General features: G+C 34.9%; 1 protein-coding gene across 6 annotated transcripts in view; it reads left to right on the forward strand.

Moving 5' to 3' along the window:
- EXOC6B (exocyst complex component 6B) overlaps positions 1–13,027 on the forward strand; it is a 717,372-nt gene that overhangs the window by 264,688 nt on the left and 439,657 nt on the right. For all 6 annotated transcript variants that reach the window (XM_082356334.1, XM_082356335.1, XM_082356337.1 and 3 more), the window contains one exon: positions 4,106–4,282. In XM_082356334.1, coding sequence (XP_082212460.1) covers positions 4,106–4,282 — 177 coding nt within the window. The remainder of the gene's footprint in view (positions 1–4,105; positions 4,283–13,027) is intronic.

Below are 13,027 nucleotides of genomic sequence, written 5' to 3' on the forward strand. Positions count from 1 at the left end.
TACACTGAAGTGCCATACTGTTATTTTTTACTTGGATATCTGACAGGTTTATTGAACTCATCTTCTCTATCCTACCTTCAACTAATTATTTCCACGGTTCCTATTGTTTGGAATGATCCCACCATCTAGTCATAAAGACCAGAATACTTGGAGTTATTTTTATTTCCTTCCCCTCTTCCATGTACTACATTTAAATCAGTAAATTCTGTTGCTTCTGCTTCTTCTGTAGCTGCTGCTACCTTAATTCAAGTCCTCATCATTGTTATTTGGACTCCTTTCATGATCTATATTGGTTTTCCTGTTTCTATTTTTTATCTTCTCCTAGTTGATCATTCCTCCGCTCCTAGGGGATTTGCCTAAATTGTAAAGCTGATCCTGTTCTTCCCCTGCTCACATTCTTCTGTTGTTTCTCCATTGCCTACTAGCTAACCTTGAAACTGCTTTGTATGGCATCTTTAACTTTATCTCTTGTTAGTCCTTCATAACCTATGTTCTTATACAAGATTATTTATTCCTTGTGTGGATAATGTTATTTCACGTGTGGTGGTCTTTTCTCATCCGGTTTCTTTCTTCTGGAATGGTTACCCTTTCTACGTACTTCCCTTTGGAAAAATCATATTCATCTTTTAAGAGCACAGTTTGCTACCTCTTCCTCTGTGAAGTTCCTGACATCCCTATAAGCAGATATGATTACTTTCTCCTTTGTCTAATCACTGCACCTGTATTTATTTCTATCATTATACTCTTTGCACTGAATTTCAGCCACTCAATTGCTTACCTACTTCTTACAATAGAATGATGTGAGGTTCAAAAGTCAGAGAATCCATCTTATTCTTTGTATACCCAAATTCTTTGTATACTCAGCGCAATATCTGGTGCCAAGTAGATATTCAATACATGTTTGACTGAAAGTAGGGATACAGAGAGAAAACACTGTGAGTTAGAACAGTGAGAGGAGGCTTCCTAAAGGAAGAATAATTTTACTTGGGTTTTGGAGGAAAGGTTGGATACAGGCAGGGAGAGGTCATCTAGAAGGGAAATGGCATAAGCAAAGATACAGTAGTGGAAATATTTTTAGTATATTATGAGGTAGATTCTGAGCCAAGTAGAAGATTCATGTTGGAGAGTATTGGATAATACATTGGAAAATTAAGTTCAGCTTCCATTATGGTGGAGTCTTAGTGATAAGATTATGGAGTTTGAACTTGTACTTGTTCAAATTGTTTCCCCCAGTTTACCTCATGTTTAATTGGTGTGATGAATGATGTGGTTTAAGAAGAGCCTGGCCGCAATATGCATGGGGATTGTAATGAGAAGGTGATGAGTTCCATTTTAGGTATGTTGGAAGTGAAGTGATGGTAGAACACACAGTAGTAATACGAAACTGGAGATATGCTATTGGATCTTGGGAGAGTGGAAAGAGTGGTAGAAGAGTAGGGGCTGAGGAATAAACCTTGCTTAATTTCTGTATATTAGGAAACCAGAGAAGAACATATGTGAGGAATCTTGAGGAGGAGGTGGGTAAATGTGTAAAGATTATTCACAAAGAGAATGAACAACCAAGAAAAAAAAAAAGCCTAAATGCTTTCTAAAGTCTATTTGTTTGCTTGATACCCTTTTACCTCTACTCCAACCTAGGCAGCAGAAATCACTAGCTGCTTCTTTGGCTCCAAGGTTGTCTTTGGAGGGACAGAATAAATGGTCCTGGTGAGGTGGCTTAGCATGTTAGAAAAGAGCTCTGAAGAGCTTTTATTATTTTTTTTTTTTACGGACTTTTAGAGTCGCATGTTAATTTTAATATATATTGCATATATTTACATATTTATATCTACATTTACTCTTCTCCACTTCCTGCCAGTCCCATAATATACATTTTGAATAGATGGTAGTTTTCATTTGCTTCCTAATGGGTAATATCTGAGTATTTATTTCGTTGTTTTACCTGTTTTAGTATTTCCAACTTGGCCAGTTCTTTCTTGGCAGATCTACCCTGACTGCTCATTTATAGACTGGAGAAGCCTTGATAATTTTGACAGAGGCCCCAGGTTCTCATAGAGACTTGGAATAAAACTTGCCGTGCTCTCATTTCTAGCATAGCGTTTGCTATTTTAATTTGCTGATTTGGCCTAAACTGCTTTGCGCTCCATCAAATTGATTGGTAAAACAGACACACCTAAAAAGAACAAATCATAGATGATCTAAAATTACTTCCATAGGATACTTTCAGATTTGTATCATTTCAAGTATAAATGATAGTACTTAAGTGTGGCTCCTTTTGATTGCTTTTGGTACACTGATAGTATTTTAGTGATTGTGAAGGAAAAATATTTAACTTTGGATTCAATAAAATAAGACCAACTTATGAAAGCTTTTGGTTTTGCTGTACTGAAAGAGAGGATAAAGAGACAAGTGATTACTCTCTAGTTGAGAACTTGCTTTTTTAAATATGAAAGCTTTAGATTTCTAGAGTCCTGGATCCCTTTTTGTGTGGTTTGCATTGGAAGTAAGTGGGGGAGAACTTCTTACTTTTGAGAGGAGTAGAAAGAATGTTCTATCTAATTTGGGGTCTCAAATGCTTGGAGGATATGTATGTCTTGTGTACAAACATAAATGTGCTTGGATACCTTCTCTCTCAGTTTTGTTACTGAAGCCATGTATTTTATGTAAGTCAAACCAAAATATCAACAAGTACTATGCAGAGAAACAAGTTAGTCCATTGATTCAAATCTCTGGAATGTAGATTCTTTTCATTTTCTTGGCAGAAACTAGCTCACATAGTTCAAGTTTTTCTCTGTCTTGTTATAATTGTCTCATTTAACCAGTACCTGGACTAACACCTTATACTGAATATTTATCTAGAATTCCTCAATCTCATTCAGAATATTTGGAGATTCTGATTTTTCTCCTGAACTAATTTCTACTTGTCACTGAGTAGAAATATCATATATTGATTAAGCAATGTATATTCTGGGAGATCACATTTCTTAAGCTTTGTATCTTCGGATGATACTAAGTATTAGTATTATTTCTTCTAAAAAGGAAAGCTCCACTGTGAAATACTTTTGGAACGTGCTGGGTTAAACCATATTAAAGAAGTTTCCTTAAAATAGGACTTCTCCCAGTTTCTATTCTGTTAATGTGCATCGTATATCTACAAGAAGGCTTGTATAACATGCAGTGTTTCCCGTTTATTTGACCACAGAACTCTTTTTTTGGGGAAACATTTTCGGCATGCTTTGAGGGACTGTTGGTATAGTGGGAAGATCACTAATACGGAATTTAGGAGATCACACTTTGGGCTTCTGATTTATCACTTACTAGCCTTGTAGCTTCAAACAAATCCTTTGTCTTCTAGCCTATTTCCTGAGTGGTGACTAAGGTCCCTTTCAGCTCTAATGCTTTGGTTTAGCTTCTTTTGTTGAGTCTGTACAGTCACACTTTCTACCTCTTTGGATCTATGGAAACCACACCATCATTTGAGTCTATTTTGTTAACTTGAGGGAATTATACTTTTCTATAAAAGTTTAGAAAAAGAAATGCTTAAAACTCTGTTTTCCACAGACTAAGCTCATGAAATCCTGTTGAATTCATTAGTTCAGATTATTATGATATTTCATTCTCCTGATTAAAATTTATTGGTCTCTTGTATCCACATACGTGTTTCTAAGAGTCCCCTAAGCTTAAAGGCTCCTGTCCCTCTTCTCCCAACCACAGTGGTTCTAGTATAGCACTTATCTTTCAAGAGATAAATATTCAGTCATTTGCACTAATCTCTTGGCTACTTAGGTACAGATCAGTAGATTTCTTTTTTGTGATGACTTAGTGTTTGTATTTGAAAAGTCTCATGATAATATTGACTGATTATCTTTTTTTCTATGGAAACTGGGAAAACGAATAAAGATTGGGTAGCTCCAGGGTTAAAAATCTGTACATTAATATGTTTGGTTTTATTTCTGGCACTAAAACTTTATGTATTAAGGCATTTTGTTGTGTTTTTTTTAAGATACCAATTAGTTCAAAATTAGAAGTTCTTTGAATGCTTAATTAAGTTCTGTTTCTTTTGTTTCTTTTTTTGTTTATTTGCGTGTATGTGTTTCTATCCTAGGCCCAACAACAAAGAAACCTGGATAACATCATCTTGCAACAACCCAGAATAGGTAGCAAGAGAAAACCTAAGAAAGATGCATATACAATTTTTGATACAGAGATAGGAAGCACTAGCCCCAAGTCTGAACAGGATTCAGGAATTCTGGATGTTGAAGATGAGGAAGATGATGAAGAGGTAACTAACATTTGAACCGGGGAAGTGAACCTGTTGTTACATTTCAATATGGTATGTTTGAGATGTGATGAAGAATTTATCCATATAACATAGCTTGTGTTATCTTCTGGATATTAAATATCATTTTAAATACAAATGTTCCCTGATTTAAGGAAACCGAAGATGTACTAAGATATCTTAGATTAATTCTTTAGACTTTAAATATACTCATCCATTTTTTTTTCTTTTAAGTTTCAGGGTTTGTTGATTGTATACTGACTGGGTACTACATTAAGGGAAGAGTAGAGTTTACCTGACTTAGAGAAAGAGATCTATTGATAGATGATCTCCACTGAAGCTGGAACAAAGTTACTTCAGACGAATAAAAGATGTTACTTTAAACAGTAGGAGTAAACAGAGATTTCTTAGGCTTGAGAAATGTTTCAGATTGAAATTGTAAAAAGGTTCCAGAAAGTTGAGAACACATTTCTGGAGGAAATAAATGTATGAGTGATTCTAGGGTATCTGGGAATTTTGTGATATATCCCTAACCTCTTAGTTCTGTGACACTTTCAGGTAAAGAATAAGATTAAGTGGCTTAACTAGTACATTTTTTTATATGCTTCTTTGTTGTTAGAAATATATTTAATGTGTTTTTAAAAATAAAACTAGTATGACATTTGAGATTTCCAGTTAAAACATTTTTGAACTACTTATCATTTGCATAAACTGGATCAGTTTTTTGCGGGTATAGTGGTTAGGCACATGAGCTTTGCAGACTTACAGACTGCATTCAGATATTGGTTTTGCCATTTTATTTTATTTTACTGTAAAAATTGTCATTAATGATCATATTATTTACTTTTCAAATGCTCACTGACATGTGCAAGGAACCAGTTACTCCTGTTCTCAGTAACCTGTTTTATCTTCAAGTATTTGTCTCCTTTTCATTGTTTGATTTCTCCAGATAAAACTGGGTTCAGTGTTTCTTCTCCATCATTGTTCTTTGTTATGCCCTTACTAACCTTCTTACGCTCCTCTCCATGCCAAAACTACAGCCCCAAACTTTTCACTGTCTAACTTTGTAATCTTATGGTAATCTTGATCCCCTGAATATTTTTTTAGCATTCTCTCTTGCCTGGAATGACTGGTATGGTTGGATATGGATCCACCCTGGAGATCAGATTGTCAGGGATTAGACCCATCACAGATGACAAATTACAGTAATAGTACAAAAAAACATCAGGATCAAGATAAGTCCAGTTAACATTTTAAACTTACATTTTGGGTGCCCATTAAGGAAATTAAATTCTATCAGGCACTATGGCTTAAGGAAACAGAAGTTAAACATTGTCTGTGCCCCTGGATAATACACACCCCAAAGAGATGGTTATGTGATAAGATGAAAGTATGAAACGTACACAGTTCTCATATATTAGTGAGAACCTTCTGGATATGAGCTACTGTTTATCATTAGCTCACTGAAGATCCTGGGCAAGTCCTTTTTAATTTTTGTGCCATATTTCTTCATTGTTTTGTCTTCTGAGGTCCAAAGAGGATGAAGAAAGTACGACTAGTAAAACGTGTTGGGATCCTTCATAAAGGAAGTATTGTAAGAATGTACTTGGAAGTTAACATTTTAAAATGGTTCTGTATCCCAAATCAAACAATTCGTATTAGAGATTTGCTGATTGAGCTCTTACAACAAGAATTCAGTACTTTGCTGTCATCTAATGGCATCCTATCTTAAAAAAAAAATCCTACCTTATATTTATTTACTTCTCAGTTTGAATCTTCTTCAAGTGCACATTCTTAATCTCAAACCTCATGTAGAGAATTATTTATTTAGATGTCTCCAAACTGGTTTCTTGGCATAGTTCTTGCATGGTGTGAATAAATTCTTCAGATAAGGTCTTCCGTGACCCACTGTGACGTTCTGACCTTCATTCTTGTCATTCTTCAACAGACCTCATTGAGAGTAGCGTGAATAGTTTTTGAAATATTTTGACTTTTAAACTGTGCCATAGAATCTAGTAGTTCTTAATCTATTTGGAGGTCATTATATTCCTGTGAGAGTTTGATAAAAAATATGGAGGCTTTACCCAGTAAAATCTATGTATATTCACTCACAAAAAGTTCTGCATGAAATTTCAGGGAATTTGTGAAACTCATGTTGCCCTTAGGACCTGAGTTAAGAACCATGTTGTAGAGAAAGTGCTTCTTGAACTTAAATGTGCATAGGAATCACCTTGGAATCATATTTAAATGCAGATTCTGATTCTGCAGGTTGGGGGGCGAATCTGAGAATCTACATTTTTAACAAGCCCCCAGGTAAGGATGGTGCTTCTGGACCCTGGGCACACTTTGAGTTGCAAGGCTGTAGTGGACCATGAGGAAGCATTTTTAGTACATAAAGCAAACAAACTCATGAATGTTTAGGTGTCCTATTGCTTTTTCATTAATATGTCCTAACATTTTTCCAGCAATGAATACAGTACTTGAAGAGAAAGTTATATTTGTCTTCTAAAATCTGTTGCTTGTAATAGATTACCTGCATTATTTTTTGTGAAATTTTATGATTCTGATTTAATATACTTACGTTTAGGTATTTTTTTCATTCTCTGAAGAACTTTTTGCCCTTTCCTGTGCTTTTAATGGAAGTGTACTTAATACGTTCTTTGAGCCAAGTGACATTTGTACATTATTTACTATGTTTTTAGTTTGATAATACTTAATAGTAGACCATAGAATGAGATGGGTAAGGAAAACCAAACACCTAGAAAGTAGCTTTGCACATAGTAAACAGATAATTAGTATATTGTTAAACTGAAATAAAGTTTGTGCCAGAGATGGGAAAAACTTAATAGCCTGGGGAACTGAAGATGAAGTCATAGAAGTGAATTGTCATCTTGGATAAAAAACTGACTACATGTTGAGCTGACTGACAGAGTCAGTCTCTTGATTGCTGAGAAGTGTTGCAGGAAAACTATTCCCCTGTAAATTCTCTTCCTATTTGTATTTTATTTTTGTCTAAACTAATGAAAGGGTTGCCTTAGTTAAGGTAAGTTTTTTTTTAACTTGTCTTATATTAGAGTTGAACTATATAAACTGCTGATATTTGACCATTTTTGATCAACAACTTAATTCAATTGGTTTTTAGTGAAAATATGTATGATTTGGGGAATTTTAAAAAATTATATAAGTTTCAAGTGTACAACATTGTAATTTGAGATCTGTATATACTACAGAGTGATCACTCACCAAATGGTCACATCTGTCACCATACAATTGACCCCCTTAATGCCTTGCACCCATCCCCCAGCCCCCTTCCCCTCTGTTAACCACCAATCTATTCCCTGTAACTGTTTGTTTTTGTTTTATTTATTTGTTTTGTTTTGTTTTAGATTCCACATATGAATGAAATCATACAGTATTTGTCTTTTTACTTCTGACTTATTTCACTTAGCATAATACCCTCAGTTCCATCCATATCATCCCAGATGGCAAGATTTCATTCTTTTTATATAGCTGCATAGTATCATTGTGGGTATATCTGTATCTCTAGATCTGTATCTATACCTTTATCTATACCTATATGCCACATCTTTTTTATCCATTCATCCATTGATGGACACTTAGTTTTTTTCCCTGTCTTGGCTATTATAAATAATGTTCCAGTGAACATAGGGGTGCATATATCTTTTTGAATTAGTGTTTTCATATTCTTTGTATATATACCCAGAAGTGGAATAGCTGGATAATATGGTAGTTCTATTCTTAACTTTTTGAGGAATCTCTGTACTGTTTTCCATAGTGGCTACACCAGTTTACAATCCCACTAACAGTATGTGAGGGTTCCCTTTTCTCCATGTCCTCTCCAACACTTGTTATTTCTTAACTTTTTGTTAAAGCCGTTCTAACAGGTGTGAGGTGGTTACACCTCTTATTGTGGTTTTCATTTGCATTTCTCTAGTAATTAGTGATCTTGAACATCTTTTTATGTGATTTTTGGCCATCTGTATGTCTTCTTTAGTAAATTGTCTATTCAGATCATTTTCCCATTTTTTAATAGGGCTGTTTGTTTTTTTGTTGTTGAGCTGTATGAATTCTCTATGTATTTTAGATATTAACCCCTTATTGGATATACGATTTGCAAATATCTTCTCCCATTCAGTAGGTTGCCTTTTTTGTTTTAATGATTATTTCCTTTGCTGTGCAGAAGCTTTTTAGTTTGATATAGTCCCATTTGTTTATTTTTGCTTTTTTTTCCCTTGCTTTTGGAGTCAGATCCAAAAATATCACTAAACAGAAGTCAGTGAGATTACCACCTATGTTTTCTTCCAGGAATTTTATAGTTTCAAGTCTTATATTCAAGTCTTTAAACCGTTTTGAGCTAATTTTTGTGTATGGTATAAGGTAATGGTTCAGTTTCATTCTTTTGTCTGTAGCTGTCCAATTTTCCCAATACCACTTATTGAAGAGACTGTCCTTTCTCCATTGTATGTTCTTTGCTCCTTCATCATAAATTTATTGTCCACATATGTGTGGATTTTTTTTCCTGGGCTCTTAATTATGTTCCATTGATCTGTGTGTCTGCTTTGGGGCCAGTACCATTCTGTTTTGATTACTATATCTGTGTAGTATAGTTTGAAATCAGGATCATGGTATCTCTGGCTTTGTTGTTTTTCAAGATTGTTTGGGCTATTTGGGATCTTTTGTGGTTCCATACAAATTTTAGAATTATTTGTTCTAGTTCTGTAAAATATTCCATTGGAATTTTGATAGGGATTGCATTGAATCTGTAGATTGTTTTGGGTATTATGAACATTTTAACAATATTAACTCTTGTAATCCGTGAGCATGGAATGTTTTTTCACTTATTTGTGTCTTCTTTAATTTCTTTCATCAGTCTTAGAGTTTTCAGTGTATAGGCCTTTTACCTCCTTGGTTAAATTTATTCCTAGGTATTTTATTCTTTTTGATGTAATTGTAACTTGGATTGTTTTCTTAATTTCTCTTTCTGATATTTCAGTACTATTGTACAAGAAATGCCATAGATTTCTGCATATTGATTTTGTATCCTGGAACTTTGCTGAATTCATTGATTAGTTCTCATGTTTTTCTGGTGGAGTCTTTAGGGGTTTCTATATATAGTGTCATGTCATCTGCAAACAGTAACAGTCTTACCTCTTTTTTTTTTTCTAATTTGGATGCCTTTTATTTCTTTTCCTTGCCTAATTGCTGTGGCTACGGCTTTGAATACTTTTTTGAGTATAAGTGGTGAGAGTGGGCATCCTTGTTTTATTTCTGATCTTAGAGGGAAAGCTTTCAGCTTTTCACTGTTAACTATGGTGTTAGCTGTGGGTCTGTCGTATATCACCTTTATTATGTTGAAATATATTCCCTCTATACCCACTTTGAGAGTTTTTATTGTAAATGAATCTTGAATTTTAAAAGCTTTTTCTGCATCTACTGAGATAGTCATATGATTTTTATCCTTCATTTTGTTAATGTGGTATATCACATCAATTGATTTGTGGATGTTGAACTATCCTTGATCCCTGGAGTAAATCCCACTTGATTGTGGTGTATAATCCTTTTAATGTATTGTCGAATTCAGTTTGCTAATATGTTGTTGAGGTTTTTACCTCTATGTCCATAAGAGATATTGGCCTGTAGTTTTCTTTTTGGTGTTGTCCTTGTCTAGTTTTGGAATCAGGGTAATGCTGGCCTCCTAAAAAGTGTTTGGAAGCATTCCCTCCTACTCATTTTTTTGGAGGAGTTTGAGAAGGATAGGTATTAAATCTATTTTGAATATTTGGGATGATTCACCAGTGAAGCCATCTGGTCTAGGCCTTTTGTTTGCTGGGAGGTTTTTGATTACTGATTCAGTCTCCTTACTAGTAAGCAGTCTATTTAACATTTCTATTTTTTCATGATTTAATCTTGGTAGACTGTATGTTTTTAGGAATTTATCTGTTTCTTCTAGGTTGTCCAATTTGTTGGCGTATTATTGTTCATAGTATTCTTTTATCATCCTTTGTATTTTTGTGGTATCAGTTTTAACTTCTCTTTCATTTCTGATTTTATTTGAGCCCTCTCACTTTTTTTCTTGCTTAGTCTAAAAGCTTGTCAATTTTGTTTATCTTGTTAAAGAACCAGCTCTTAGTTTCATTGATCTTTTCTATTGTCTTTTTAGTCTCTATTTCATTTATTTCTGCACTGATCTTCTTATTTTCTTCCTTCTACTAACTTTGGGCTTTGTTTGTTCTTCTTGTTTTAGTTTCTTAAAGTGTAAAGTTAGATTTCTCCTGTTTCTTGAAGTAGTCCTGTGTTGCTGTTGACTTCCTTCTAAGAACTACATTTGCTGCACCCCACTGATTTTAGTATGTAATATTTCTGTTTTCACTTGTCTCTACATATTTTTTTGATTTCACTTTTTTTTTTTTTTTTTTTTTTTTTTTTTTTAAACATCTTTATTGAAGTATAATTGCCTTACAGTGGTGTGTTAGCTTCTGCCTTATAACAAAGTTAATCAGTTATACATATACAATATGTTCCCATATCTCTTCCCTCTTGCATCTCCCTCCCTCCCACCCTCCCCATCCCACCCCTCTAGGTGGTCACAAAGCACCGAGCTGATCTCCCTGTGCTATGCAGCTGCTTCCCACTAGCTAGCTATTTTACATTTGGTAGTGTATATATGTCCATGACACTCTCTCACCCTGTCACATCTCACCCCACCCCCTCCCCATATCCTCAAGTCCATTCTCTAGTAGGTCTGTGTCTTTATTCCCGTCTTGCCACTAGGTTCTTCATGGCTTTTTTTCCCCTTAGATTCCGTATATATGTGTTAGCATACTGTATTTGTTTTTCTCTTTCTGACTTACTTCACTCTGTATGACAGACTCTAACTCCATCCACCTCATTACAAATACCTCCATTTCATTTCTTTTTATGGCTGAGTAATATTCCATTGTATATATGTGCCACATCTTCTTTATCCATTCATCTGTCGATGGACATTTAGGTTGCTTCCATGTCCTGGCTATTGTAAATAGAGCTGCAATGAACATTTTGGTACATGACTCTTTTTGACCTATGGTTTTCTCAGGGTATATGCCCAGTAGTGGGATTGCTGGGTCGTATGGTAGTTCTATTTGTAGTTTTTTAAGGAACCTCCATACTGTTCTCCATAGTGGCTGTATCAATTTACATTTCCACCAACAGTGCAAGAGAGTTCCCTTTCCTCCACACCCTCTCCAGCATTTATTGTTTCTAGATTTTTTGATGATGGCCATTCTGACCGGTGTGAGATGATATCTCATTGTAGTTTTGATTTGCATTTCTCTAATGATTAATGATGTTGAGCATTCTTTCATGTGTCTGTTGGCCATCTGTATATCTTCTTTGGAGAAATGTCTATTTAGGTCTTCTGCCCATTTTTGGATTGGGTTGTTCGTTTTTTTGTTATTGAGCTGCATGAGCTGCTTGTAAATCTTGGAGATTAATCCTTTGTCAGTTGCTTCATTTGCAAATATTTTCTCCCATTCTGATGGTTGTCTTTTGGTCTTGTTTATGGTTTCCTTTGCTGTGCAAAAGCTTTTAAGTTTCATTAGGTCCCATTTGTTGATTTGTGTTCTTATTTCCATTTCTCTGGGAGCTGGGTCAAAAAGAATCTTGCTGTGATGTATGTCATAGAGTGTTCTGCCTATGTTTTCCTCTAAGAGTTCGATAGTGTCTGGTCTTACACTTAGGTCTTTAATCCATTTTGAGTTTATTTTTGTGCATGGTGTCAGGGAGTGTTCTAATTTCATACTTTTACATGTACCTGTCCAATTTTCCCAGCACCACTTATTGAAGAGGCTGTCTTTTCTCCACTGTATATGCTTGCCTCCTTTATCAAAGATAAGGTGACCATATGTGCGTGGGTTTATCTCTGGGCTTTCTATCCTGTTCCATTGATCTATATTTCTGTTTTTATGCCAGTACCAAACTGTCTTGATTACTGTAGCTTTGTAATATAGTCTGAAGTCAGGGAGCCTGATTCCCCCAGCTCCATTTTTCGTTCTCAAGATTGCTTTGGCTATTCGGGGTCTTTTGTGTTTCCATACAAATTGTGAAATTTTTTGTTCTAGTTCTGTGAAAAATGCCAGTGGTAGTTTGATAGGGATTGCATTGAATCTGTAGATTGCTTTGGGTAGTAGACTCATTTTCACAATGTTGATTCTTCCAATCCAGGAACATGGTATATCTCTCCATCTATTTGTATCATCTTTAATTTCTTTCATCAGTGTCTTATAATTTTCTGCATACAGGTCTTTTGTCTCCTTAGGTAGGTTTATTCCTAGATATTTTATTCTTTTTGTTGCAATGGTAAACGGGAGTGTTTTCTTAATTTCACTTTCAGATTTTTCGTCATTAGTGTATAGAAATGCAAGAGATTTCTGTGCATTAATTTTGTATCCTGCTACTTTACCAAATTCATTAATTAGCTCTAGGAGTTTTCTGGTAGCATCTTTAGGATTCTCTATGTATAGTATCATGTCATCTGCAAACAGTGACAGCTTTACTTCTTCTTTTCCGATTTGGATTCCTTTTATTTCTTTGTCTTCTCTGATTGCTGTGGCTAACACTTCCAAAACTATGTTGAATAATAGTGGTGAGAGTGGGCAACCTTGTCTTGTTCCTGATCTTAGTGGAAATGGTTTCAGTTTTTCACCATTGAGGACAATGTTGGCTGTGGGTTTGTCATATATGGCCTTT

Source organism: Balaenoptera borealis (genome assembly GCF_965194805.1).
Source record: "Balaenoptera borealis genome assembly, chromosome: 15".
NCBI lineage: Eukaryota > Metazoa > Chordata > Mammalia > Artiodactyla > Balaenopteridae > Balaenoptera > Balaenoptera borealis.